The 27,133-nt window shown below is 47.6% G+C and overlaps 5 protein-coding genes across 14 annotated transcripts in view; 2 read left to right on the plus strand and 3 right to left on the minus strand.

Annotated features, from left to right (window-relative positions):
* Nucleotides 1-1,957: 1,957 nt before the first annotated feature.
* lrrc41 (leucine rich repeat containing 41) lies at nucleotides 1,958-13,298 on the minus strand. Of its 3 annotated transcripts, none has more exons than XM_086047369.1 (9): nucleotides 13,171-13,298; nucleotides 7,573-7,718; nucleotides 6,402-7,119; nucleotides 5,466-5,693; nucleotides 5,045-5,212; nucleotides 4,633-4,731; nucleotides 4,008-4,136; nucleotides 3,840-3,912; nucleotides 1,958-3,112 (listed from the first exon to the last, which is right to left on the minus strand). In XM_086047369.1, the coding sequence occupies exons 2-9, from the start codon at nucleotides 7,606-7,608 to the stop codon at nucleotides 2,893-2,895; spliced, it is 1,671 nt and encodes a 556-aa protein (XP_085903495.1). In that variant the 5' UTR covers nucleotides 7,609-7,718; nucleotides 13,171-13,298; the 3' UTR covers nucleotides 1,958-2,892. The 3 variants fall into 3 exon arrangements, with proteins under 3 accessions (XP_085903495.1, XP_085903496.1, XP_085903494.1); XM_086047370.1 differs by lacking the exon at nucleotides 13,171-13,298 and adding an exon at nucleotides 10,013-10,088; XM_086047368.1 differs by lacking the exon at nucleotides 13,171-13,298 and adding an exon at nucleotides 8,559-9,966.
* Nucleotides 9,443-14,159, plus strand: LOC147139170 (uncharacterized). 4 transcript variants are annotated; one of them, XM_086047362.1, is made up of 5 exons: nucleotides 9,443-10,795; nucleotides 10,999-11,153; nucleotides 11,617-11,764; nucleotides 11,843-12,151; nucleotides 13,187-14,159. In XM_086047362.1, exons 1-5 carry the CDS (start codon nucleotides 9,554-9,556, stop codon nucleotides 13,337-13,339), a joined length of 2,007 nt encoding a protein of 668 aa, XP_085903488.1. In that variant the 5' UTR covers nucleotides 9,443-9,553; the 3' UTR covers nucleotides 13,340-14,159. The 4 variants fall into 4 exon arrangements, with proteins under 4 accessions (XP_085903488.1, XP_085903489.1, XP_085903490.1 ...); XM_086047363.1 differs by having other exon boundaries at nucleotides 11,620-11,764; XM_086047364.1 differs by having other exon boundaries at nucleotides 9,443-10,792.
* Nucleotides 13,488-19,856, minus strand: LOC147139171 (transcription initiation factor TFIID subunit 4-like). Its single transcript, XM_086047366.1, has 15 exons — nucleotides 19,435-19,856; nucleotides 18,873-19,262; nucleotides 18,157-18,278; nucleotides 17,974-18,084; nucleotides 17,398-17,496; nucleotides 16,671-16,793; nucleotides 16,500-16,589; nucleotides 16,227-16,391; nucleotides 16,045-16,153; nucleotides 15,561-15,645; nucleotides 15,127-15,418; nucleotides 14,930-15,055; nucleotides 14,775-14,831; nucleotides 14,581-14,688; nucleotides 13,488-14,477 (listed from the first exon to the last, which is right to left on the minus strand). The coding sequence occupies exons 2-15, from the start codon at nucleotides 19,252-19,254 to the stop codon at nucleotides 14,352-14,354; spliced, it is 1,995 nt and encodes a 664-aa protein (XP_085903492.1). The 5' UTR covers nucleotides 19,255-19,262; nucleotides 19,435-19,856; the 3' UTR covers nucleotides 13,488-14,351.
* A 680-nt stretch (nucleotides 19,857-20,536) lies between these two features.
* ddx10 (DEAD (Asp-Glu-Ala-Asp) box polypeptide 10) lies at nucleotides 20,537-24,127 on the minus strand. The gene is made up of 2 exons (XM_086048434.1): nucleotides 22,714-24,127; nucleotides 20,537-21,864 (listed from the first exon to the last, which is right to left on the minus strand). Exons 1-2 carry the CDS (start codon nucleotides 24,013-24,015, stop codon nucleotides 20,686-20,688), a joined length of 2,481 nt encoding a protein of 826 aa, XP_085904560.1. The 5' UTR covers nucleotides 24,016-24,127; the 3' UTR covers nucleotides 20,537-20,685.
* A 537-nt stretch (nucleotides 24,128-24,664) lies between these two features.
* Nucleotides 24,665-27,133, plus strand: part of szt2 (SZT2 subunit of KICSTOR complex) — a 41,179-nt gene continuing 38,710 nt past the window's right edge. For all 5 annotated transcript variants that reach the window (XM_086047637.1, XM_086047641.1, XM_086047640.1 and 2 more), the window contains exons 1-6: nucleotides 24,665-24,821; nucleotides 25,425-25,550; nucleotides 25,627-25,815; nucleotides 25,972-26,142; nucleotides 26,212-26,334; nucleotides 26,915-27,068. In XM_086047637.1, the coding sequence (XP_085903763.1) occupies nucleotides 24,798-24,821; nucleotides 25,425-25,550; nucleotides 25,627-25,815; nucleotides 25,972-26,142; nucleotides 26,212-26,334; nucleotides 26,915-27,068 (787 nt within the window). In that variant the 5' untranslated portion in view covers nucleotides 24,665-24,797. The remainder of the gene's footprint in view (nucleotides 24,822-25,424; nucleotides 25,551-25,626; nucleotides 25,816-25,971; nucleotides 26,143-26,211; nucleotides 26,335-26,914; nucleotides 27,069-27,133) is intronic.

Genomic DNA, 27,133 nt, shown 5'->3' on the forward strand with positions numbered 1-27,133 from the left:
TATTAAGGCGTTTTTTGTGAAAAAAAAAAAAAAGCAACCATGTATAGTAAGGCGTTTTTTTTGTGGGGAAAAAAAGCGAGCATGTATGGTAAGGCGTTTTTTGGGTAAAAAAACGACCATGTCTGGTCCTTTCCTTCAGAATAACCTTCCATTGGATGTTAGGCAAGCCCCCCTCTCTGTCCATTTTTAAAAACCCGTTTGAAGACACATTTCTATTCTCTGGCTTTTGATCCGACCCGACACTGACAAATTCTCAGCTGTTTTCTGGTGTCTGCTTATACTGTATATAATGTTTAGTGTTAATTTATTGATTTTACTTGTTGTATTTTGGCTATTTTGTTGTTGTATGTAAAGTGCGTAACTGTTGTGAAATGCGCTATGTAAATTAAATTGTATTGCATTTTATTGTTTGTTCGTCTGTTCACTATCTTGCTCTAGGACACATCGACATGGTCGCAATGGGTGGATATCAACCCACAACCTTAAGGGTTTGGAAACGCCCACTCTACCACTGAGCCATGTCGCCCCCGTTGTATGCTTCTATAGAGTTTAATCGTGTATATTGAGCACTAACAAAAATATATGTATAATCATTCGAACAACAAGAAACGTTATAGAAACGTTCGATGCAGTGGAATGAGAAACGTTAGCAGCAGCAGGTCAAATGGAGTTGTGACATCTCCCGGCAGAAGGAGGAAATGGCAAAGGCAGCTGCCTCGATTGAGGCATACGTGATGCGGCGGTCGCGGAATAAGCGGAAGTGACGTGAGGGCTACCTCGACCGCTACCGCAAATTGCGCTTGCTCTTACAGCTGGGGCGAGCGAGAGAAAAAGATGAAAGGGCGACATTTAAATTACGGTTTTCCCTCAGCAGGTAGCCAAAAACCTGGGAGGTCGATAAATGCCACCCTCTAGAGGACGCAGACGTCATAACACCCACAAGAAAGACCCAACACATGGAAAAAGGTTGTCCATTTGCCGGCACACGGGTGTGTCTATTCACTGGATCAAGGGGAGCTTTCTATTTACAGGCCCAGAGATGGAAAAAATGCGTTTTCGGCCCATGGATCATTTATTTACTGGATCAGAAAATTATGTCTATTTACTTAACCATGGACGTATTATCGCTCCATCTGAAATGAGAAGTTTCGTGATTCTGTCATTTTAGCAAATAGAAATTATTTGGGTAATCCTAAATGACCTACAAGGAAGTTGAGGGAGAAAACAAGTGAGAAAACAAAAGTGAATGTTTTTGTATACAGCATCTGTAAACTTCTGGTTTCGCCGGAACTGGATCTGTCCATATACTAGATGGAAGGGATGTGTCTATTTGCTGACCCATAAACATGTCTTTTGACTGGATCAAAGGAAGTTTTTCATTTATCCATGCAGTGATGTCACCGGCTCCAGGATGGGATGGTTATTTGCTGTCCCATGGAGGTGTCTACTTAATGAACCACAGGGACATGACTATTTACTGACTCAGAGATGAGTCCGTTTATCAGCTGATTGAGGTGTCAATTTGCTGGGCCCGTGGATGATGTTTTTGTTATGAGGGGCATCGTTATGGTTGAAGGCACCCCGCCAACGCCCGCGTCCCCTTTGCAGGCAGATACATGCTGCCATCTAGAGGACGCAGATGTCATTACACAAAGTAAACCAAATGTGTGTGGGGGGGGGAAAAAGGTTATCCAAGGATAACCTCAAGTCGTTACTTTTTCAACACTCACCATTCAAAATGACACCTAATCCTGTAATGACACATTGTTGTCTACATGTGTATTTTTGATTTACGTAACAAAATGCTAGATTTTAGGTTATCTTCCAGTAATCCTTACAATTGTTAAATATTATTTCATGCCTCACTTTTTCCTATTTTTTTTTAAACATTTTTTTTGCCAAAATTGACCCGTCCCCCCAAAATTCTCACACATCTCGTGATGACAATGTGAACCAGTTTTGGGAAATTCTTGCAAATTTATTCAAAATAAAAAACAAAAGTACGGTGATCACATGTATGTAAAGAGTCACAGATTGATTAATCATTTTTTTGTCCCACCAAAGTCCCCAAAAGTGACACACTGGATGCACTTGAATTGCATCCAGAAATTATTCACTGGAAAGTATTCACAGTGCTTCACTTTTCCCCAATTTTGCCTCCTATTCCTTGACTATTTGTATACACGTGTCAATTTAGTACTTTGTAGTATAAAAATAAAAGCATACCAAATAAAAACCTGCAAGAAAGCGACCTAAAAAAATGATCGCAACTCGTGCAAGTTACATGACGGGTGTGTCGATTGGTCCCGCGCTATGACAACATCCCACGTACTACCGCAGTGGTCACCCAACGGTTTTTGCGGTTTAGATGAGTACCGGTACTTGCGTGCACGACTTTTCAATTGCCAATTTTAAAGCATTGGTACTGAAAAGTAACGTGACTTGAGAGTACTTCTATATTTCGTTAACATAGGAAGGAATTGTTCCACCAACCACTCTCGTCACCTCTCAGGAACATTTTGGATGTTTTGTCAGGAGCATTTTGCGCCTCAACCAAAACACGTGCCACCACAAAGATTCCAAATAACATGAACATTAGATTTTGATTTTAATTCAAATTCTTGCATTTGTCTATTTGCTGTCCTTTTACCGTCTTTTTCTTACATTACAAATATTTTGGTGGCCGTTCATTCCCAAGGGCAAAGATGATTTGAGAGGTGGATATCAATGAGAGCGATAAACGCTCAAACGCGTTTCATTTTTGGCCACCGCAACGAGCACGCTGGTGTCATGTGATGAGAGCGGCATGCCGCTGTCACTTCCCGTCAACGTCTGCAAAGGCCGACGTTCTACTTGAACGAAGGGCTTCCTCTGCTCGCTACGTGCGTTTGCTCACATGTCGCTGACGTAATCGGCCATGGTGTTTCTCGAGTCCCACTCATTGGTCAGGAGACGACAGAAGGGGCGGAGCTTTTCGAGCGCCGCCTTCCAGGTGTCGGCGTCGCGATCTCCCGGGTTGGTCGTGAGGTCCAGGGTGAGTTGGCGCGGGGGAGGATGTGAGCTCAAGGCCTCGGCAAACAGCAGCAGGTCTGCTGGCTGAATGAAGTTGGCCCTGGACAAAGAAAACAAAAATCGGACCTTGGAACCAATCAATTGTGTGACTAGACAAAGGGGAGGCAACCAGATGCTAGGATCAGGAAGGAAAAGCGATTTAGATGGTCATGAGACTCAAAATAATCACATTTCTTTACATCATAATTCCCGACTCAAACAAATGTTGATGTTGTATTTCTAAAAACAACAATGAATAAAAATGAAAGAAAATGAAACCGTTTTTGTCACACTTTCTCCTGTCCTGTGTGGACACTTTGACCACCTGGGGGCGATAGAAGACAGACCTACAGAAAAACTGCACTGGGGACAGCCTCCGCTTTTTCGGCTTTTGACGGTAAGCGCCACTCATCGCAGAGGATAAAGAACATATGCCCATGAGGATTGTTATTTTATGTCTACCTGTGTTGTTGCTGCAAAGTTTGTAATCAGATATCGTCGCTTCAAGTGTAACAAAACCACCACATAGATGCTAAATGTTAGCCCTTAAGGCTATAGTGTTTCCCATTATATGTTAGCATTAAGCTAGCGGAGGCTATGCAGCTGTTTTAAAGACAAAACGTGTCATTTTCTTTGTTTCGTGTTTAGTTTGACAGTAACCTGAAGTTGAGTGTAGCAACAAACAGTTTGATGTCTTTTTTTTTTTTTTTTTTTTTTTTAAGCATGCTGTAAATCAAACCAGGAAACATGTAGCTAACCACTCTTCCGCCATGATGCTGAGCACTCACCCGACATGGAGGTACTCCAGCGAGCTGGGCGCGGGTGCGGAGAAGAGCTGAGCCAGCACGTGCACGTGTTTGGCTGCAGACACGCGCACACGCGTTAAGCGCTCACACGGTTGGCCGCCAGCGAGAAAACGGAGGCGGGGCACACGCTGGGCGGACGGCGAGGCTTACCCAGCCGATTGTGAGACAAGATGAGCTTGCGCAGGGACGGCAGCGTCTTCAGGGCGTCCACCAGCTGACGCAGACTCTCGGCCTTGTCCGCGGCACACTCCAGTAGGCGACAGTCAACAAGGCTCAGCTCTGAAACGCCGCAAAAGGAGGAGGAGGAGGTGGGGGGCGGAGGAAGTGGGGGAAAAGGATGAGGATGAGAATGTGAAGAAGTGGAGGAGGAGAGGAAGGTGGCGAGTAAAGATGAGATGAGACAAAGGAGTTGGGAGGGGAGGAGGCATTGGTGAAGGGTGAAAGATGAGGAGAAGGAGGCGGAGATGGAGGAGGATGGGGCCAAGAGGGATGAAGTGGAAGGGAAGGTGGAGAAGGAGGTGCAGGGAGAGAGCATGAGGATGGGGAGGAGAAGTGGAGGAGCAGGAAAACCAGAAGGTAGCAGGGGAGGGAGGCAGGAGGAGTAAAGGGGAAGCAGCAGAGAAAAAAAAAAGAGAGGAGGAGGAGGAGGAGATGAAGAGGATGGTGCAGGGCAATGAAGTGGAGGAGGGGGAGCACAAGAAAGAGCAGAAGAACGTGGACGAAGGGAGCAAGGAGGAGGTGGAGGATGAAGCCAAGTGGAGGAGGCGCGCGCTACCTTCCAGCTTGCACACGCTCAGCAGCTTGATGATCTCCTCCAAACAATCGGACAACTTCAAGTCACGCAAGCGGAGACTTGTCAGGCAAACGTTGGACTCTAAACACAAGCAAACGCACGCATTGGACTAAAAGGGCTGCGCGCCGTATTCCACAAAAGTCCAGATTGTTATCCAAATTCTGATTTGTTATTTATTTGATCAAAATACCTTTGTTTTTTTTACTGTTCATTTCAAATCATGATATATTCTTGTGCCATTACCACAAATAATGCTCAGAAAACCGCCTTGACGTTGTCATTTTTTAAGGCGAAAAAAGTGGAGCAAACTTGAGTAGGCATCAGACAAGAGCGCAGACAGCAGCCAAGCGCAGCCGAACATGACGCCGTCCATTCCCAAAGCGGGACTGCTCACCTGCGAGTGTGTTGAAGAGTTCCTTCTGAGAGTGGCCAGTGGGCAAGCGCATGCCGGAAACGCGCAGCGAGAGCAGATGCGGGCACATTCGCAAGGCGTTCAAGAGGAAGTTGGCGTCGCGCTGGTCATCGTACAGCGTGACCGAAAGGCGCTCCAGCTCCACTTTGCCTGCGGGACCGTCGGCAACGTCAAGACGAGCGACACGATTCACGACTGACAACCCATAAAATGCTATGTTTCTATCTTTTTTTTGTTTTAGCCTTCTTTTGTCCAAAATCGAGTTGAAATAGAAAGTAAATAAAGTGAGCGTGTGGATGGAAGTCAGAGTGTCCTGATTGTGAACTGATGTCGCTTCCTGGAGGCACGGCGTTCTTACAATTATTTGATTCTTATTTCCACATCAATGCCGCCGTCCACTCACCTTCAGGCGGCTTACTGCCTATGCAGCGCGTCATGTTGTAGACGACGAGGCCCACCTCCAGCTCCTTCAGCTCCCGGTAAGCTGCCAGCAGGTCGCGCAGAAAGTTCTCGGTGCACAGCACGTCGTGCATGGACACGTGACGGAGAGAGCGGCGGGGACGTGAGGACAAAGCCAGCAGCGCTTCTGCCAGGTTTTCCTCCATCGTAAAGATGCCGATGGCCGACGTCACTTGACAAACAGCACAAGTGGAACAATCAACTAGAGCGGAGGCCACTGAGTCAAAAATGGACAAGTCCATTAAAAACACCACCAAAGTCTCTCCGTCACCAAGATCGTAACCTTATATGACGTTAAAAAAAAAGAAAAAACACATTTGACCACTGTCGGTGAAAAACGATATCAATATCAAACAATGTCAATTATATCGTCTTTCACAAATTGATCATCATTAACCAAAAAGCTGAAAATATACGGCTCAAACAATTACTTTAATAATTCCTTAATCTAGCAATGAGTTCTTTTTTTTGATTCATAAATTTAAAAAAAAAAAAAAAAAAAAAAAAAAAAAGATCTGACACTTTGTCTTTTTTACCTTTAACTCTCACTCTGACCACTGTGTCCAAAAAAGGTTGAATAAAATAGTGCTACACAAATCCGGCACAAATTAAATGTAGGTTGATTTGGAAGTTGGCCTACGGAGAGCACCGCGTTGGCGGAATGACGTGTAGCATGAGCAATTGTTGCTGCGGCTAGCTTGACGACATCTTCCCGACAGCGTACACGTGAATAGAAAAAACACAGCGAGCATTTCTTTTTTTTTAACCAAGAAACTCGAATTATTCGAGGACCCGTTTCAGCCCTTTGTTTCATTTTTTTTTTTTTCAATTTGTAAATGCGAGGACTCGGCCCAACCGCAACCAAGGAAGCTCCACTCACGTAATGTTTGCAGCCTCAGAGTGGTGAGGCTGTCAAAGGTGGGCAGGATTTTCAGGAGCTCAAACATCTGGTCCAAGTTGCAATCAGTCACTTCCAGACTTTGGATCTTTACAACTGGGCACGGCGTCACGCAGCCAGGATAAGAGTCTTCACAACGATGCAAGGGCTCCAACTTTAAGTGTTTGGCGCAGGGTCCATTTTCATCATCAGATTCAGATTCAGATTCAGAATCAGAACGTGAAAATCCCTTAAATTCATCATACCAGACGTCCACGTGCCGGTAATCAAGGATAGGGTCCTCCGGGACATCTTTATACACATAGCCGCGTTCATTGAATAGCCAGGTCAAGAAGTTGCTGAAAGGCGAATTCACGCTGAGGCGTTTCACCACGCCGTGGTCCAAAAGGCGATGGACCAAGAAGGTCATGAGTTGGCCCAAACCCCGGGAGTCGCCGCCGTACGTCCACTCCAGCGTCAGCGACTCCACCGTCTTCTCCAGACTGGAGAGAAGCGGATGCCCCGCCGTCAAGTTCACGGCGGGCTCCATGTCCGAGCTGAGCGTCACGTGGTTGACGTACTTGACCGCCGTCGACAGGACCGTGGGCAAGCGCATGGAAGCCCAGCCGTGCCAGTCGGTGGATGGATGGCGAAGAAAGCGGGCAAACATCAGTTGCATCACTTCCGCTCTTACTTCCTGCGAAGTGTCAAAGGTCTTTTTCTGCAATCGGACACACCGCAAGCGGTTAAAAGTGCGAACCCATTGAAGAACTCATTGGCACATTCATCGACTATTAAAATAATTGTTAGTTGCAGCCCCAGCTAGTTCTATTTCAACAACGTAAACTAGGGCTGCAAATAATTATTTTTAATAAGCCATTAATGTGTCATTATTTACTCAACTCACTGATGAATCTGATGAAAAAAAACATCTTATTAGTTTCGATCCCTTTGTCCATAAATAATTGGGCTTCCAACTACGATTAGTCCGTCTATTTTAAAATGTTTCCCGTCTTTCGTTTATCGCCTAAAAAAATGGCTCAGCCTGCGAACGTCACGTGACCAAACAGAAACGGGTGAGCTGGAATCGGAGGAACCGCAATGTGGTGACGATTCACTGTCGATGAGGTTGAGATAATGTGTGGGTTCTTTACGGTCACAAGTAGACACCGACCTGGTCCCTGCCCGCCAACTCGTGGTAGATCTTCATCCATGCTGAGTAGGTTGATACTCCGTTGCGCTCGAGGTCTGGCTGAAGCTGATCCAGCTGACACGGGTCCAAGTGAGGAAGGAGATCTTTCAACAGGTCTGCTGGCAGATCTGATTCAACGCGAACAAAAATAAAAGCTTGTTAGAGATGAGAGACACAGAAAGAAGATCATTCTGTCAAAGGAATGTTTCTTGTAACCATTTGTCCATTCGACCGCCCCCTTTTCCGCCAATAGGAAGTGAACTTTGCATCCACAAGAGAACATCTTAACGTAAGAAAGAACCAAGGAGCATACTCGGATGGGTTGATGGAGGAACATATCACCATTACCTTTACAAGCAAAACACGTCTTGTTTCAAATCAAATCCATTTTGATGTTATACAGAGCTGAAATTTTGCTAATTGTGTCAATATCCTAATATTTATGGTGCTGACTAGAGAATACCACATTTACAGTACTGTCAAGTGCATTCATACTGTATTATGGCAAGAAACGCATTGCATCCTACCATATGGAATCAAATCGTATCATTCCACGACAGAAATGAACCGTCCTCGATTCAGATCGCACTGAATGCATCAAGCCACGCATCGAATTGTCTTGTATTGGAAAAATGCACGCAATGAATCATGGGCAAAGAATTTCCAGATGTTTGTATTGCTTTGCACTAAAAGTGTTCATTTTATTATTTCTGTTGTTTTTATTGGATCACTTGGTCTTTTTCTTCGAAATGACATGCTCAAATGACCACTGTTTTGTTTCTTTGTTTGTTTTTTAAGATAAAGGTAATAATCTTCAACAACGAAATGAAGCAACGTGTGTTTCACTTGGTAAAAGTAATACAGTACTGTATTCGGTGTCGTCTGCGCTAAAATGCTCGTCGTTGTTTGAAGCGGCATCAACGCGAACAAATTACAAAAAAAAATGGAAAAGAAATGGTTCCACTTACTGAAAATCTCCGCTGCGTCCAAATGTTTGCAACTGAAATGATAATGGATGGCTTCTAAGCAGACGTTCCTTAAAGTTTTGATCTGTTCCTCCTCCATGCTTTTGGGAGAGCACATCGTTGTTGCAGTGTGAGTAAGTACAGGAGCTGGCGACGTGCTGTGTTGTTTGTGTGTATGTATGTGTAAAAAAATGCCATCAGAATTCCAGGAAGTGACGTCAGGGGAAGATGGCGACCAAGAGAACACTAGCGACCCCACTGTCAGGGAGGCTAGCAGACTCGTTTATGTTCTCAGTTTGTACCGCGTATCCTCACAAGATGCGTTTCAATAACATGCCAGACTGCAAAAATACCCCGCGGATCAAGAATTAGAGACATATTTCAGTCACATGATTATTTTTGTCCAGCATGCTAGAGGTCAAGATCTGGATTGAAACTGAAAGACTTGCAATTTGGTCCAAACAAGTGCTCATTGAGTCATGCTCGTCAACCTTTGTTTGCAATGCTAGATTAGCATAAAAACGTGCTAAGTGTGATTTACAGTTCAGGTCAATGGCGGAGTCTTTCTGTGTTTTCTAAATCAAAGTTATGTAATACAGTTCGCCAAATGTCTAAAAAGATTCAAGAATTAAAAAGAAGGCACACACCTAGGGCGCCACTAGTGATCTGAACCGGTACACACACACGCACAACACGCTCTTGTTGTGACGTCACATACGAGTATACTGTACCTTGAGGCACGTGCACTTTATTCAACATGTTTGAAGTATAAGTTACAATAAGAATTTTTATGTTCTTTTAATCATCAATGAGTTTATGGTAGTCGACAAATCAGCCTGGCGTCGTCATGCACGCGCCCCGCACCGTAAAACGAGTACGAGCACCACTGAAGGTCACTAAACCACAAAAGGACCTTTTTGAGGAGGGTGGGGGGCGCTGCGGTCCAATATAACGCGCATGCGCAGTGTCGGCGGACCGCTTGGCACGCAGACCGCAATATGGCGAGAGCGCCTGAGTGCGGAGGCTGCACGCAGCTCACGGGCTGGGAGGACGACATCCAGGAGATGCGCATCACCGGGGAGGAAGGCTGGGAGTCCACGGTGGTCCTCACTCCGCGCACGGACCGCAGCCCCCCCGCTGCGCCCGACTCTCACCCGAGCCCCCCGGAGCGCAGCCGGCTGAGCGACAACACGCGGCTGGCGACCCGCTACGCGGTGCGCATTTTCCGGGAGTACCTCAGTGACAAGGCGCGCAGTCCGGACTTCGAGAGTCTAGACAAGGCGGAGCTGTGCGCGCTGCTGCGCTCCTTCTACGCGGAGGCGCGCTCCAAAAGCGGCCAGCTGTACAGCAAGTCGTCGCTCGTCAGCATCAGGAGCTCGCTCAACCGCTACCTGAACGAACCGCCGCACTGCCGCACGCTGGACCTCACCAAGGACCCGGAGCTGCGCGGAGCCAACCTCGCCTTGGCGGCGGTCATCCGGCGGCTGGAGGAGCGGGGCGCCGGGCCGGTGGTGCAGAAGCAGGCCATCGCGCGCTCCGACCTGCGCCGCCTCTACGAGTCGTCCATGTTCGACGCGTCCACGGCGCCGGGGCTGCTCAACAAGGTTTGGTTCGAGACCTGCATGTACTTCAGCACCAGAGGCCGCGAGAAACAGCGCGAGCTCCGCGAGGACTCGTTCGCGCTGGCCGCCGACGAGCAAGGCCGGAAGTTCGTCTACTTCAGAGCCACGCGCGGCAGCCGGAAGTCCGCCACCGACGACGACGTCAGCCTGCGGCCGCGCATGTACGAAACGCGCACGGCGCTGTGCCCGTACGCCAGCTTCGTGCGCTACCTGTCCAAGCGCAACCCGCTATGTCGAGCTTTCTTCCAGCGGCCGCGCGACGCCTGCGGCCCGGCAGACGGCACCTGGTACGAGAACAAGGCCGTCGGCAAGAACCTTCTGGGCACTCGCATGCAGATGCTGTCTCGCGCCGCCAAGCTGTCCAGGACGTACACCAACCATTGCATCGGCGCCGTCTCCATAGCGACGCTCGACAGCATTGTGGGCGGCTCCGCGGCGACAGCCGACACGCGCGGCAGCGAGCGGTGTCTAGTTGCCGTGGCAACGCAACGCGCTCACACGAGGGCTCAAATCGGAAGTCTTCCGCATCCTCACCCCAAAGGACTGCGCGCGGAATCCGGAGCCAGAACGAGACACGCGCATGCGCTGTCTCCTGCCCGCGCCATCGTCATCCAGGTAGCCTGTAAGGTCACAGGACCATTCATTAGGTACACCTGGGCGATGTAATCTCTGTTCAAAATATCTGCCTTTACAAAGTAAGATATGCATTCATTTGGCAATACAGTCGACCTCCACATATACTCCCGGCCTGGCATCACCATATTGATAGATTTCTTTCTAATATATTTTCTAAAAAATATATAATGTGTCATGTGTCGCAGGACAGCGGTGGGCAGACGTCGGCGTCCCCGCCGGGTTCGTCCGGCATCCCCTTGCCGGCGCAGCTCAGCAAAGCCAACGCACCGGTCCACGTAGACGTGGGAGGTCACACGTACACCAGCAGCCTGGAAACCCTCACCAAGTACCCCGAGTCACGGTGAGAAACGTGCTGGAGCTTTCGCAGAGAAAGACTGGAATGTAGTGGTTCACATAGCAGAGTTTTTGTGTGGGTTGGGCGGGGGGTTCATTTAGACTAAATTTTGTTTGCAAAAATTGTAATAGGAGTGTGACATTTAGTGTAGTGGTTCACATTGCTGACAGTGTAGCTGCTTGGGAGGTTCATGACATACAGCGGTTCTGTAGCACTTCTGGAGTCTTATAAGTCTAAAACTTGTTTACAAAAATAGGAATGCAAAATTTGTAGTGTAGTGCTTCACACGGCTGATTTTAGTGTACCCGAATGGGAGGTTCATAACATACAGTGGTTTGCATAGTCACCTTAGTACTTGTAGCTTCTAAATTGTTGGGAATAGTATGTTTGAAGGGCAGTGGTCCACAATGGCGTAGAAAAAATACATCCACTGCCGATGCCGTTATGTGACGCGCTAGCAGTGTGTCAGCAGGATCGGGCGATGGTTCGACGGAAGCGAGCCCATTGTGCTGGACGGCCTGCGGCAGCACTACTTTATCGACCGAGACGGCGCCATGTTTCGCTACATCCTCAACTTCCTGCGCACCTCCAAGCTCCTCCTCCCGGACGACTTCAACGTGAGCGCACACACCCCCGGGCTGGTCGTGTAGCGCTTCACATAAAGCTTTCCCTCTCGTCCTGTGGCTGCGCCGCAGGAGTACGCTCTGCTGTATGAGGAGGCCTCGTTCTTCCAGCTGGCTCCTCTGCAGGCGGAGCTTCGGCGCTGGCGCAGCAGGCGGGAAAGCGAGAATGCGGTGGCGGCGCCATGGGAGTGCGTAGAGGTTCACGTGGCTCAAGACCCGCGCGAAAGGATCAGCGTGAGTGGTCGCAGGACCGCCCTGGAGGAGGTCTTCCCAGAAGTCAGAGAGTTTGCGTGCAAACTCGGAAGCGACAGAGCAGAAAACGACGGCGAGCACGTCTGTCGCTTTCCTCTCGACGACTACTGCAGCCTCAACTCTGTACAGGTATCAAAAACATTTCGATGATATAGTGTCTGTGGGACTTTTTATGTAGCTGGCTTGGGAGGTTTATGGAAGACTAAAGTGTCTTCAATGTTTATGAGAACAGCAACACTATGTTGGTATTGAAGTGATTCACATGGTATAGGCAACATTGGTGTAGCTGATTTGGAAGGGAAGTTAATCAAAGACTAAATCCTCTTGTGTTTACAAAACAGTTCATAGTGTAGTAGTTTACATAGCGGCCATTGTGTACTTGCTGTGGGAGGTTGGTAGTGTGGTTGTTCGCATGTCTGACTTTTGTGGCTGAAGATGAAACAGTTTTCAAAAATTAATGTAAGATTGGTTATGTAGTAGTTCACATGGTTGACCGGTCTGTCTGGGGCAGTTGGTTCATTCAATATTCCAAATTGTTTTTAATGTCTACAAAAACAGGAATGGTTCTCATATCTGACTTTTCATATAGCTCGTGTGGGAGGTTCAGGAAGTTCAAGATTCAAACTTGTTTTAAATGTTAGAAAGAAAACAGGAATGCAAATTTGGTAGTGTAGTACGTCAAATATTGTAGATGACTTGCGGTGGAACGGTTGATTAAAGATTTTAAAAAGTCTTCAGCGTTTACAAAACCAGCATTGCAAGCTTGACAGTGGAGTGAGTGGTTGGGGAACGGGAATGCTGTTTTGGCAGTGTAGTGGTTCACATACGTAGCTTGTGTGGGTTGTTCACGGACGACTAAATTGTTTACAATGTTCACGAAAACAGGACTGCTTGAGTGCTAGCGCAGCGGTTAATAAAGCTGCCGATTGTGTGCGTATTGTGGGAGGTGTTGTGAACTGTCTTCAGTGTTTACGAAAGCGGGAACGCTAGGTTGATCGTCTCGTGGTTCGCATCGCTGACGTTTGTTTACAAACCCACAATGCTCGTTTGGCAGTGTAGTAACAAGCGCTCGATTAATTGGTTGCGTCCCAATAAGTTTGTCTACAAAGTTTGCGTTGAACCCGCCAAAGTTGTGTGTTGCTTCTTACTTGTTTGCGGCTGCAGGTGCTGGAGCGCTTACAACAGGGAGGATTCCGGCTCGCGGGCTCGTGCGGCAGCGCCGACGCCTCCTCATACTTCAGCCAGTACCTGTTTGGCCGGGCGGGCGAGGCGGCCGGCCGGCGCCCCGTCGCGCGCATCAAACGTGAAGAGCTGTGAAAAGTCAAGTCGCCCATCAATCGCACATGGACAAACTGCTTCTGTCAAAAACGTAACAATGACGATGTCATGTGACAGGAAGTCCGGCACAAAATGGATCCTCTGTGGGGAAGAAAAAGCTTATTTTTAGGTACAACATGACACAAAATGCTTGTGGACATTTTTTAATGAAACGGTGAGAACAACATAAAGACAGCTTCAATGTAAGCTTCAACACAACATACACACAAAAAAAAAAAAGAGCACAGCATCAGAATGACTGTCAGACTGAACATGAAACATCCCTGCTAGCCTAATGCTAACTTAAAATGAAAAAAGGCTAACGACTAGCATTGATAGTCACAGTAATATATTGGACATGTAGCTATATTTTAACAAAACTTACAGGAATATATTCTTTATCCTCTGTGAAAAACAAATGCAGAGGACCCCCGCATATTTGCTGTTTGGCATTCTTGGGAGATTTATTATTTTATTTATTTTTGTTAACCCACGCCCTCATTCCACTTTTTTTTTTTATATTGCACTTACAATGATCAATTTTCTGTGGATGTTGACAATTCGCAGTCGGACCTTGTCCCTCGAATAGTGGCTCCCCACTTAATATTGCATCTTATTGTGTCACTAAGCATAGCAGTGGCTCTTCTTCTGTCATCATGAATGTTATTATACTGCCTCCCGCTGGCCATGGTGGGCACACCAGAGGGTGCAGCACAATTAATTCAATTGAAACGGGAAATCGTGATGCACAAAACTTTTTAAATTCTTTACATTCTATTTTAATTGTTATAGCTGTTTTTATAAAGTACAATATTCGTGATTTTTTTTCCTTATTAAAAAAGTTTTTTTGCGCAAGGCTGGAACAGATTGATGGTATTTCCAACCATTTGAATGGAGAACAAGGATTTGCGATACGAGTGTTTTGAGGAGCGAATTCCACTTGATTCTCAGGGCACCGCTGCATTCATATTGTAAATGATTCAAATTGTAATGATTGGAAAGGCCGGAGGGGTCAGAGCATGGCTTTGTAGAAGGTGAGAGAGCGTCGCAGGAAGTGGTCCTGCTCCATACACACCAGCAGGTCACGAAGCATCACGCGGCTCACGCGGTGGACGGCCTGCCTGGGCGCCAGCGACACCTGACGCGCACACAAAAAACATTGGCGCTGACATCTCATTGGCACACGCAGAGTTCAGACGCTCACTCATGATCTCTGTCACACACGCATGACTGGCACGAACCTGGCCTTCCGTGTTACTGAGCGGTCTCTTCTTCCTGGGGCCGATGGCCGCCAGAGCCGTGAGGTTGGCTTCTCGCTTCTGCAGCTGAGCTTCTTCCATTTGTTGCAACTCAACAAGGAAACGACGACGACAACAACCACGTCAGCGAAACCACGAAAAAACGCAAAGGGAATTGACACGGAGTGGAAAGTCACCTCTTTGGCTCGCTGCTTCAGCTGCTGCTGCAGCGGATCCTCAGAGTGTGAGCGACTCTACCGGCGTGAGACAAACGCGGGGAGAGCGAGAGACGTGGAGTGAGACAGAAGGTAGACGTGGAGGCGGACATATTTCGAGTGGGACGGGGTCTGACCCTGGCCAATCGCATCATCCTGTCTCTCTCCTCTTCGTCTTTCCTCTTCTTCCTCAAAGTGTCCACCTCCTCCAGGAAATGCAGCTGCGAGCGCACGTCGCTCACTTTGGCGTGCCACGGGTCCTCCTGCGGATGCCGAGCGAAGCGGCCAATGGGAGCTCGGACGCAACACAAAGCGGGAAGCCCGGCCGGAGTACCTTCAGCGCCGCCTTGCGGTGCTCCGCCATCACGCTGAGCTTCTCCAGGAGGCCGCGGAGATACTCCTGAGCGGCGTGAGAAACCAGAGCCACCGCCTCGGGGCCCACTTGGCTCACCCCCAGCGGGCGTCCCGTGCACAGGATGCGGCCCAGCACGGGGCCGGGAGACAGGAAGAGCTGATCCTGGCACGACTGCACCACTGAGCCCACCGCGCTGGTCAGGATCTGAGCGTTCTCCTCGCGCAGGTTGACGCCCGCCATGGACGCCACGTCGTTAATGTCGTCATCTTCTCTGCGAGGGGGAACGCAGGCAGGTTAGACCGCCAGTGGGAAACGATTTGCTGCCCAGGTGCAAGTTGAGCAGTATTTCACTTTGAACTTCAACACATTTGAGATGAAAGCATTTGGCGTAAAATGCATCCGAGTCGTCTTACTTATACGAGGCTGAAGTGTCTCTGAAAGAAAGTCTGGTGGCGCACGGTGGGTCTCGAGGAAAAGGTTGCTTCAACGAGAGCCCTCCTAGTAAAAAAAACCCAAAACAAACAAAAAAATAATAATATGGATTTTTTTAGACCATTACAATAAAAACATTTTTTTTTTAAAGGCCAGTTAGTTTTACTTAAAGTGGAAGTCAATCCAAACTTTTTTCCTAGAATATGTTCTATGCAGGGACACTATTTGAAACAAGGTATTTTGATTCATGTTACGTTTGTGGAATATGAGTTAAGCAGCAAAATCTACCCGTTTTTAGCCATCTCAGGGGGCGGCCATTTTGTGATTTCTGTCGACTGAAAATGACATACTTAATCAGGGCTCAGCTTCAGAAAACAGGTGAGAAGAACTACTACAGAGCCGTTTACACAAAACAGGAAAAATCACGGATTCAACGAGCAGTGTAAAATTGACTAAAGGGCCAACCTGTGAAGTTTTTTCCAATCTGGACCGGAGTGACTTTGGGCATAGAGGTGGCGCTGAAGTTCTTGGAGGTGAAAGTTCTGGACTGGGCCAACAAGCTTGCACCACTTGACTGTAAAACGGATCATTAGCAGGATTTGACATGACTTTTTTTTCCCCCAAGTTATCACTCAAACAGCACAGACCACCAGATGGAGGCTTCTCGGGCTTGGAGCTGGATTCAAGCTGGGCTTCTTTACGGCAGCGATGCAGGAGGACGAGGAGGAGGAGGAGGAGGAGGAGGAGGAGCAGGCCTGCTGGACGAATACCCGAGGGTCTGCGGTGAGGCGACGCACTGCTGGGAGACTTTTCTGACAGTAGAAGAAGCAGAAAAGTGCAATGCAGTGAATGAGTTAAACAAATATATTGAGCAATAAATTCCAATGAATTAAAATTTAGTGTGCTGGTCCCTCACTCACCTTGAGGAACGGCACCAAGCAGGGCTGCGGTGTGGACTTCAGCTCCTGATAGAGCGCCTCGGTGAACTCCTCCGCCTCTATTCTGCCTTCCTGCAATTAAAAAAAAACGTGCATGTCATGCGACCCGACGTCGAAAAACAGCGAGTCAAACGGCAATATCGACAAGCCCACCAGCAAACTCCTGACCAGGCCTCGCACGTTGTTGGCCATGTTGGCGGACTTGGAGTCGCTGGACGCCAGCTTCATCAGCGTCACCAGGAAGTTCTTGCACTTCTTCACGCTCTCCAGCGTCTCCTGGTGGCCGACAGGACAAAAGGAAACGTTGGCCTCAACATGTGTCCAGTCCAAGAAAAAAAAAAAACATCCGAGGCTGAACGACGGCTCATTTCTTGAAAAGCTTGGAAGTTTGATCACTTTTTTATCTCAAGGCACTGCTCTACAGTAAACCCACCTTCATCGTTAAGTTCAGATTCACAGTCCCGCTATTTAAAAAAAAAAATGTGTACAGTTCATAAGTCAATTTTGTCCCGCCTCCAGTTAATTTTGGGTGTAACTACACTGTCGGCCACTAGATGGCGGCATACTACTTAGTTTGACCCAGTAAATGTGAAAGAAGAGTGAAGATAGGAAGTAGGGCTAGTTCAAGCACAGCCTACTTCTTGCTGAACATTATTGAAATGGTAAATGGAGTACACTTATTTACAATGTCAAATCCTCTTCAATCCCGCCTTTTACGTCTACAGAAACTAAACGCTAGAAAAACATGCCTTGGAGATATTGAAATATCGTACTTATTGCAGGAGTGATCTGAAACAGAACCCCGTCAGTAGAAGCGGTTTTACTGTATTAAGGAAAATTTACTTTTGGTGAAATGATACTAAAGTGACGCGGCACTCGCCTGACTAAAAGTGGGTGGGGGCTCTTTCTTGGTTTCCACGGCGACCGGCGTCACGCAGCGGGTCTGGACCACAGCTGGCTTGGGAGTCACACCGACCACCTGATGGCACAAAACCAAAGTTGAACGCTTTACACAGAAACAATGACAACATTTCAAGCGTTTTGTATTAGCCTTTGAAATTTGTAGTTGCTTTTTTTGCCTAGCGTGTTTTTATTTTTTTATTGTGTTTTTGTGTAATATTTTCATCTAATATTTTGAATGATTTGACTTTTATTCATGTATGTTCTTATATTTCTAATATTTTTTTCCTATTCTTTTTGTTAGGTCTTATATTTTATCTAACACTTGTATATTTCTCCTACATCTTTATAGTGTATTTGCCTAGCCCTCATTAGATTATGCCGCTGTAATGTTTTGCCACTCCCTGAAATATTTATTTTATCAACATAGAGTCGATAACAATCACTTTGCTCACTATCATTCGTGATGTGAAATTTTCATTGTTTTTCATCTCTGCATAGACTAACAAATGACTATGGCGGGAGCGCCGAGAGGACGGTCTGGACATGCTCCAACCTTGACCATGGCGGTCTTCTGGACCGCCGTTGGCTGGAAAGTCTGAGGAGCCGTCATCCTAATCACCGTCACCTTCTCGTTGCTTTGACTCGCGGCAGCTGCCGTGGATACCTGAAGTTGCAAAGCCACACAGACGGCAACCGTGAGCAAATGTGAGTGCGGGCTCGCGGGGCGTTCTCATACCTGGGGGCCCAGAATTCCAGTGGCTTGCCCATTGCCGGTTCTCACTGCCTGTTGAGCCTGAGCCAAAGCCTGCTGGGACATCAGCATCAGCTGCCCGCTGTCACTCCGGATCAGCATCATACCTGTCCATTTAAAAATACTCATGTAAACATACCTATTTATACATTGGTGCTTTGCGATACAAGTTTAATGAAAATTATAAGTACCCCTTCCACCCTTTCTTCCCCCCCAAAAGTAATGTTTTTCAATAATAAAAATAGTAGTGACATCGTTAAAGAGAATGGAGGCTGAACAATTATAAATACTTTGATTCAATTCAGTGGACATTGTGCTACTCCTTTTGGTGTCCTTAGCCACTTGGGGGCAGTTTTATGCAGAGTTACAAACATACAGTACATGATGGAGACGGTCACAATTGCTCAGTAAGCTGAAATAATATTTGTCGTTCTTGGCAGAGGATAAATAATATACATAAAACCCATGGAATGAGCACTACAAAATACCTCTAAAATCATCCACAATAAAGTAATTGACCAAGAAAACCTCTTCTACTGCTTCTACTTCTTAGTGCTTTGTACTGAGGTGGAAGTGGCCATTCCTACCAGACTCAGCATTTTGACAAACTGTTATTTGGGGGAATCTTGTCATGTTGCTACATGTATTCTAGACATTAAAAAAAAAAATAAACTTCAGTCATGAGGTCAAAAATCACATACCTGGTGGAATCTGGATGTTGGCAGGCAACTGTGTCCGAGGCGCCATGGGCACCTGCGGTCCGGCTGACCTGGGCACCGTTATCACCACCGTCCTCCCCTGGACTGAGGTCGGGTTCATGGTGGTGTTGGCCTGGCTCAGAATCGCTTTGGGCCCATTAGCACTTGCACCGCCAGGGTTGGAAACCTTGGTTACCACCATGACGGCTGGGGAAGACATCTGAGGAGATGGAACCGAGGAGGTGGAGGTGGGTTGGTAGACTTCCCCCTTGTTAACACCCGGAGAAGGAACATGACCACACTTGGCTGTGACTTGTAGGGTCTTCACTTGAATGGTGGGCTCTCCATCTCGTACTGTCCCCAGGGCGTCTTTAGTCGTAGCCATAATTGCTTCTAAGTGGGAAACAAATGGGACTTAATCCAATTCGATTTGTAAGGCACAGCTTTTCCAAAAGTAGTGTTCCTATGGTGTCTTTACCCATAGCCATAAAGGCGATTTTACACAAGTGTATTGTAAAGGCGATTAAGGCACATTTTTTCAACAAACTTCATCAAAGAAACTTACCTTTGTGTCGCTACGAATACAGACTTTCTTAGCGCACCTAAACGTCAAACGACCTTGTCGCTACTTTAAACAGAGCTGCTGTTGGCAGATGTACTCGATTAATTTCAATTTAACTTGATTTTCAAAGTAAAATGTGCTTAAGATACACTCTAAGCAAGTGTTTCATACCAGGCTAATTATCTAACAATGGCCAGTTGGCCACCTCTGAAATGTTTGCTAACCATTCCAATTTAGTCAAGTCACGAGACTTTGCATGAAAAACGTTGCTAAGCCACGTGAGTAATAGGAGTTCCCATCCACATATTAGACTAAATATAAAATGATACATAGGTTATGCAAAATATAAGATGTTACAAAGATGGGCGCCAAATGTGTTCGTAGGATAGTCGGACCGGCGTCATTTCGAGGCGTGCATATATGTAAATTGCGTACTCTTCAGGTGACATGAACGCACCCTCCCGCCTTGACGCGCATACTCTGGTTACCAATGATGCATTCGGGCAAACAGAAAGAAATCTGGCATGTTAAATACATGTACCTTTAGTTTATTACAAGCTTTATAAATCAAAGAAATAGATTCGTTGTAACTGACAAGTGTAAATTTCGCACTCCTCAAGTGACGTAAACGTAACGCGCCGTTCGGTAGTTGGCTGTGATGCGTTCAGGACACATTGGAAGACCATGGACGTGTTAAATTCATGTTCCTCTCGTCTTCACGCGCGATACACAATAAATAAATACATTGGATTTTATGTGTCCAAATATGTAAATGACGTATTCTTAGGTGACATGAACGAGAGCTTTTAAAGCAAACCCTCGCGCAACGTGATGCGTTCGGTAAACATAGGAACTGTGCTGAAAATCACTTTCCTTTCATTTTAATTCCGTTTCCAAAAGATGAATCAGTCACGTTAATATTTACATCCAGCTTCTGCAGGGGAAATACCACCACCTTCTTGTTGACCACCTTGCTGACGTTGAGGCCGTTTCTTACTGTAGGAAGGCTGTACTGTTGCGACTGTCTTGAATTATCTGAAATATGACAGATCCCTTGGAGGAGATCTGATGTGATTGTGAGGCAAAAAACACACAAAACAAATGCTTTCATACCAGAATAACTTTATATGCAAGTTCCAATAATATGATTCATGTACAGTATAATATCAAGGACATCAAAGTCATACGAGAGTCGAGTATTAACATGTGACATCATGATAATGAGTAAAGGAAACAAAATGGGACACGTGGGCTTCACGTGCGTCCCGAGAGCAGCTGCAGGACCAGCTCCTCGTCCTCGGCCAGCGACAGGCCCGTGTCCAGCGCCGTGCGTTCCTCCTCTTCCTGCTGCCTTGCCTTCTTCCTCCTCCTCCCTGGTGCCTCATCTTCCTCACTGCTGCTGTAGCTGCGTTTAGCGGGCATGTCTTCATCCTCTGTGTCATCCTCGTGGTCATCCTCTGTGTCATCCTCGTGGTCATCGCTGTCGCGTCGTTTGTCAGGGTCCGGCAGTGTGCTGGGGTCAAACACGTCCTCGCCGCTGTTGGCCAGATAGGCCACCACCTCGTCGTCGTCCTCATCTTCGTCGCGGTCCTCCGACTTGTCGGCGTGCTGCTTGCTGGCCTCCCTCCTGGCCGCTTTGGCCTTCAGCCTCTTCTCTCGGTGTTTGGCCTTCACCTTGCGGCTGTACTCCTGCTTGTCGAACTCCCGGTCCTCCCTCCTCAGCCGCTCCTTGGCCTTCTCCACGTCGAGCCCCGACTCGTCGCCCTCCTCGCATTCCTCCTGCGCCGCATCCCGGCCGGCGGCCGAGCGCTGCACGGGCGGCCACACCTGCGTGGCTTGTCCTTCCTCGGTGAAGGACAACTTGGTGTTGACTTTGAATTTCCTTTTGAGGATCTTCTTGGCCTCTTTAAACTTGGTCATCTTTTCGGTCTTCTTCTTGCTGGAGTCATCCATCTCGGGCTGGTGGTCGTCCTCCGCATTGAAGACATCCTTTCGTTTGAGCGTGAGGAAGTCCAAGTCTCTCAGGTCGTCATCGTCATCATCCAGGGGGGGCTCTTTGGCCTGATCCTCCTCGTCATCGTCGTCATCGTCGTCGTCGTCACTGTCATCTTCAGATTCCTCCTGGCGAGGAGCATCTGCTCTCAGCTGAGCTTTGAAGCTGCTGAGTTCCTCGTCTTCCTCAGACTTCTTCTCCGCTCTCTGCGCCTCAGCTTTGTTGAGGAAGCGCACCCGCGGCGCCACCGCCAGGCCCAAGGACAGCGCGTACTCGTGGAGACGCAGCTTGAAGACGTCAAACACGTCCTTGTTCCTCATCAGGTAGACGGAGCGCAGGTAGGAGACGAAGCAGCGCTGGGCGCGCAACTTCTGCTCCTGCTCCTGAGCCAGGAAGGCCTCCAGCTTTTGCTGAACATTCTGGAGTTTCTCCGGATTCACCTGCAAGCAAGCGGCCGGTCAATTAACAAATCACAACATCAGCCAAGAAGTTGAGGAAAGAAAAACAGCAAGTAAACAAAGCGTTTTCTACTTTGCTGCTTAAACGGGTTGCAGCAGAAATCGAAACCACAAGTGAACAAGACATTTTGCAGTTTGCTACCATAGTGGATTGCAGAAGAGTAGATTTTCTCGTTTGCTTCCTAAATAGGCTGCAGGAGAAGATTAAAACAAGGCATACAGGCAGTTCTGTAATTTGCTGCCTCGACGGGCAGCAGAAGGAATCAAAATGGAAAGTAAATTGATTTTTTTCCTGCCTAATTGTGCTGCAGAATAAATCTAAAAAAAAAAAAAAGAAGAAACTGGAGGTTTTGTAGTTGTTGACTAAACGTTATGGAGAAGAAATAGTGAAAAAGAAATGTTCTGGTTTGTAGACTAATGGGTTTGTAGAACAAATCCAAAACAGGAAATAAACAGGAAGCATTATAGTCTGCTGCCTAAATGGGAGCATAACATAACAAAGCATAACAGTTTTGTAGTTGGCTGCTAACGAGGCTTGAGAAGAAATCCAAACAGGGCGTAAACAATAAATTGCCTAAATGGGCTGCAGAAGAAAATGAAAAAGATGTTCTCTACTTTGCAGCCTCATTGCGGGCTGCTTAAGAACTCAAAACAAAGTAAACAAGTGTTATACTTGGCTGGCTAAATGGGCAGCAGAAGAAATCTTATACATTCTAGCAAGTTGCCTTAACGGTCTGCAGAAGAAGTGCAAAACCAAAAGTAAAAGTATTTCTAGTTTTCAGCCTAAACGAGAAAACGAGGACACACAAAGAGAGAGTCAGGAGGACCCACCTGGATCTTGTTGACGGGCACCTTCTTCTCCTGCAGCTGGGCGATCATGCCCGTCTCCTCGGAGGGCAGCAGCAGCAGCAGGGCCTCGCCGCCTTCCTTGTACCTGGCGGTGCGGCCCACCCTGTGGATGTAGGTGTCGGCGTCCTCGGGGCAGTCGTACTGCAGCACCCAGTTGACGGCGGGGAAGTCCAGGCCCCTCGCGGCGATGTCCGTGGCAAAGAGCACGGCGTTCTTCTTTCGCAGGAAGTTGTCGTAGACCTCCACCCGCTTCATCTGCTGCTGCTTGCCGTGCAGCGCCAGCACAGGGAGGCCCGGCCGGAGGCGGCAAAAGATGCGGAACAAGTACTGCACCTCCTTGCAACAGGCGAAGAACACCATGATCTTCTTCTTCAGGTGACTTCGGATGAAGGAGAAGAGCATGTTGACCTTGTCGTGGAGCTGACACACCACGTAGCTCTGCTCCAGCGTGGCCGGCGTGCTGAATTTGGCCTTCTCGTGCACCCACACGTACTCGGGCTCCTTGAGGCTGAGGCGGGCCAGGTCTTTGACCGACCTGGTCTGCGTGGCGGAGAACAGCAGCGTCTGCCGGCCGGCGGGGAGGTTCTCCACGATGGCGTTGAGCGTGTCGGCGAAGCCCATGTCCAAGATGCGGTCGGCTTCGTCCAGCACCAGGATGCGCAGGTCGGACGCGTGGAAGGCCGCCGTCTCGTCCATGTGCTGCAGCAGCCGGCCCGGTGTGCAGATGACGATGTTGGTGCGGTGGATTTTCTCCGATTCGCCCTTCAGATCCTTGCCGCCGATGATGAGCCCCGCCGAGAAGTCGTGGTTCCTGCCCACCTTCCGGAGCACCTCGAAGGTCTGGTAGGCCAGCTCCCTGGTGGGCGAGATGATGAGGGCGCCCAGGCCGTCCACGGAGCTCCACTGCTGGCGGTACAGACACTCCAGCACCGGGATGAGGAAGGCTAAAGTCTTTCCAGATCCGGTCTTAGCGGCGCCCAGCACGTCCTTGCCCTGCAGCGCGAAGCCGATCGTCTGCTTCTGGATCTCCGTGGGCTGCCTGTACTGACACTCCTGCAGGCCTAAGAGGGTTTTCTTGGAGATTGGGAAGTCGGAGAATTTGATGACTTCCTTGATGTCGATGTCGCCGTACCTGCTCACCAGCCGGGCGATGTTCTCTCGCTCGACCTGCCACTCCGGCTTCTTCTTCTTCTGGATTCGTTCACGCTTGACGCGTGCTTTCTTCAGGTTGTATTTCTTTTTCCATTTCTCGAAGTCTTTGATTGGATCCGAGGTGTCTGCCATTTTATGTCTTGTTATTCATTCAAAACAAATACATCAGCAGAAAAGATACGGGGAACCACGCTCCGGCGGACGGACGCGTCTGTCAGCGTGGAGCACACGTCGCGTTGTGACAGCGTCATCACGGAAGGCCATGGTAGTCTTCTTCTTTTTGTGTTTGCAAACTATAATTGGGCATTAGCGCCACCCAACGATCTGTCATACGACTGCGTTGTCTTGCAAGCCACATCGTTTTCATACAAAGAAATGGAAATAAAGAAAAAATAATGAAATTAAATGAAGCGAAATATCTTACATTTCACTTGATTAGCTCCTCTCCCTCATATTTTACACTTCATAGGTATTTATTAGTCGATTCTATTTCATAATGTAGTTCCCAAGTACCCGTAATATTTTTTTCAGTTCAAAATTTGAGGACAAAGTTAATTCAACAGTGCCTTACTTTATTATTCATAAAACTAATATCTGAATTTCCTATTTAATACATTTCGACATGGAGTAGTAATTTAATCTATATAGTGATATATTTATAGTGTTGATTGTTTTTGCATGAGTTTTATTCGCCCAAATTTGTCGCAGTTGTTCTTCAGTTTCCACTTCAAACCGCCGGACAGCGCTCGAGAGTTTGATAGATCTTATCCAACCGCCATTTTTGGGCGTGAAGAAGATGTGTGACCGTAGACCGTCTACATGACAAACAAGAAGCCTGCGTGGACCAAAACAAGTTCCAAATCGATCGTTGTGACGGTTGCCAACATCCCCGCGGTCCTTATGCGACGCACGGCATGGCAGAGAGACAGGACACTGAGGTGAGTCGAGCCTAACAAATGCTGTTTCAAAGGAGAAAAGTGGTGCACTGTGGTGTGATTTCACTGTTGCTCCCGTTTAGTCATCAACCACAATCCAAGCAAGTGGACTTGGGTAACATCACATTTCGACCATTTGTCTTTTTAAGGCTGCCACCTCGCTTTGGCTCCGCACTTAACGCGCACCGCTGTGCTATTAATTGATGAGGTTCAGTTTGTGTCAGTGTGTTTGAGCGACTTCTTCATGTTGCCATTCATTAATTGATATCCAAATGCAGTCTTATTAAAAATGGGCGGGAAAATATGGTGACAACACGTCACTACGCCATCATGATGACGTCAATTAAGTACTGTACATGATAGCACCTTCACCCTCAATTATTACTACACCATAATACTGCAACAATACTTCACCCTCAACTACTTGTACTCTTAGCTGCGCCACTCAAGTACTAACGACATCCTCAATCAGGAGAAATAAAGACTTAAAGAGCTTTTTTTGAATAATGTCATTTGCTTTTTCTATGATCGAAATGGGCTCAAATCAGAGATTTTTGCCCCCTCAAAAAGTAGATTTGATTTTCCAGCGAGCTGTCATGTGTCTAGGTGGAGGATGCCGAGCACATCTACCTGCTAATGAAGGAGGAGTACCGCATCTCCAGGAATGTGCGTCTGGCCTGGTTTCTGGGGAAACTCAACCAAGTTATCTGGCCGGCATCCAAACAGGAGCTGGTGAGCTTCTTCTTCTTCTCATCGTTTGCATTCCCACCATCCAATCGACCAATCCTGATCTTCTGCTCCATTGCAGCTCAACTCCACCAACGAGTTGGACCTGCTGAGCGTTTTACCCAAAGGATGGCAGCGGGACCCGCCACCGCCCCCACGCGCCAACGCCGCCCAGCCTGCCCTGTTGGTGCCCTCCACTCGCGCCACCTTCCTGGCAAGAAGGTATCGCTTCATCATCGAGCTGGACCTCAGCCCGTCCACGGGGATCGTGGTGAGTCGCACGCCACACGTCCGCCATTTGCTTTTAATTCAAACGAATTCTGAATAACCAACTGCACGAATGAAAATCCATTCAGCATGTAAGCAAATGTTTCCCTAGCGTAGCATTAGCAGGCTAGCGCACTAACCTAGGAGCGCCATTTCCCAGGATGACAGCACGGGGGAGATGATTTTCGACGAGGTTTTCCACGCCTTGTCCAGATGTCTGGCCGGTCTCGCTCAACCCTTCATGGTCCCAGGAACCGAGCAGCTCTTCACGCCAAAGATCTTCACCACCATCCTGGTTTACTCCTCCATTTTCGGCCTCACGTCCCATCAGGTCTTCCTCTCTTTCTCATTTGCCGGACGCCGAAGTGTTTTCATTGGCTGAACTTGTAGGTTGGTGCAGGTCCTGGTGCAGGGATGTCAACTGGAGCGAACGGACCTGGGCCACTTCCTGCATCACATCTACCAGCAACTCAAAGCGGTGGAGAGCAACATCGCCCACGTGCTCAATCAACAGCATGAAAGTGTGAGTCAGCACTTTGGCAACGGGAGAGAATTTTTTTTACCCCTCATATTATTTTAATCTCGTCAAATTAATACTAGGAAGTCATAGCTCAGTGTTTTTCAAACTTTTTTGAGTCAAGGCACATTTATTTCATTGAAAAAATCCCGCGGCACACCATCAGCTGAAATAGTGAAAGAAAAGCTTATTTTAACAACATAAGTGTTATATTGTTTATATAAGCATAATAATAACATTGAAGAATGACGTTATATTATAACATCTTGAATAGGAATTAAATAAACAGAAAGAAAAAAGTATTTTATAATGTTTCATTTTGATACTTACTCAGTGTGAAACATGGGCCTGTTTGGATAAACATGCATCACTAATTCGTTTGTCTCTATACAAAGACAATTAGCGACCTGCTGCTGCTGCCACCTGCTGGTATGAAAGAATACTACAATGTAGTAAAGACAGGATGACGCTGCCAGGCGCTAGACCGCACAAGCACACAAATTAGATAATTTCCCACGGCACACCTGACAATATCTGGCACACAGTTTGAAAAACACTGTCATAGCTAACTGCGTTTGACCGTTAGTGCTCGGTGGAGTGCGGTCTCCACGGCAACGGCGTGGAGGATCAACCTCCCAGGAGGCCGAGCATCTCCATGGTGTCGGCAGACATGGGCCTGGTCAGCATGGTGCGCCAGGGCATCCTGGCCCTGCAGCTGCTGCCTCCCAACTCCAGCGCCGGTAACCTTGGCCTCCCTTTTCTTGATCTTGTATTGCATCACGCCAGCCTAACCCAGGCGTCATCA

This window comes from Filicampus tigris, chromosome 12 (assembly GCF_054856515.1).
Source record: "Filicampus tigris isolate MCC_2025a chromosome 12, RoL_Ftig_1.0, whole genome shotgun sequence".
Taxonomy (NCBI): Eukaryota; Metazoa; Chordata; class Actinopteri; order Syngnathiformes; family Syngnathidae; genus Filicampus; species Filicampus tigris.

Bases quoted from the DNA above. Each gene is read 5' to 3' on its own strand.
- lrrc41 (XM_086047368.1), bottom strand. From the start codon at position 8,673: ATGTGCTCTCCCAAAAGCATGGAGGAGGAACAGATCAAAACTTTAAGG. The intron at 5,694-6,401 runs GTGAGTGGAGCT...CTGTTTGTCAAG, and splicing joins TCTGAGGCTGCAAACATTAC to TGACGTCGGCCATCGGCATC. The intron at 5,213-5,465 runs GTGAGTGGACGG...ACGGTCCCGCAG, and splicing joins AGGCAGTAAGCCGCCTGAAG to GCAAAGTGGAGCTGGAGCGC.
- LOC147139170 (XM_086047362.1), top strand. From the start codon at position 9,554: ATGGCGAGAGCGCCTGAGTGCGGAGGCTGCACGCAGCTCACGGGCTGG. The intron at 11,154-11,616 runs GTGAGAAACGTG...GCAGTGTGTCAG, and splicing joins ACCAAGTACCCCGAGTCACG to CAGGATCGGGCGATGGTTCG. The intron at 11,765-11,842 runs GTGAGCGCACAC...GCTGCGCCGCAG, and splicing joins TCCTCCCGGACGACTTCAAC to GAGTACGCTCTGCTGTATGA.
- LOC147139171 (XM_086047366.1), bottom strand. From the start codon at position 19,254: ATGGCTACGACTAAAGACGCCCTGGGGACAGTACGAGATGGAGAGCCC. The intron at 16,794-17,397 runs GCGAGTGCCGCG...GTCGGCCACCAG, and splicing joins CCCCACCCACTTTTAGTCAG to GAGACGCTGGAGAGCGTGAA. The intron at 14,478-14,580 runs GTTCGTGCCAGT...TGTGCGCGTCAG, and splicing joins TCAGTAACACGGAAGGCCAG to GTGTCGCTGGCGCCCAGGCA.
- ddx10 (XM_086048434.1), bottom strand. From the start codon at position 24,015: ATGGCAGACACCTCGGATCCAATCAAAGACTTCGAGAAATGGAAAAAG. The intron at 21,865-22,713 runs GTGGGTCCTCCT...GCTTGCTTGCAG, and splicing joins TGCCCGTCAACAAGATCCAG to GTGAATCCGGAGAAACTCCA.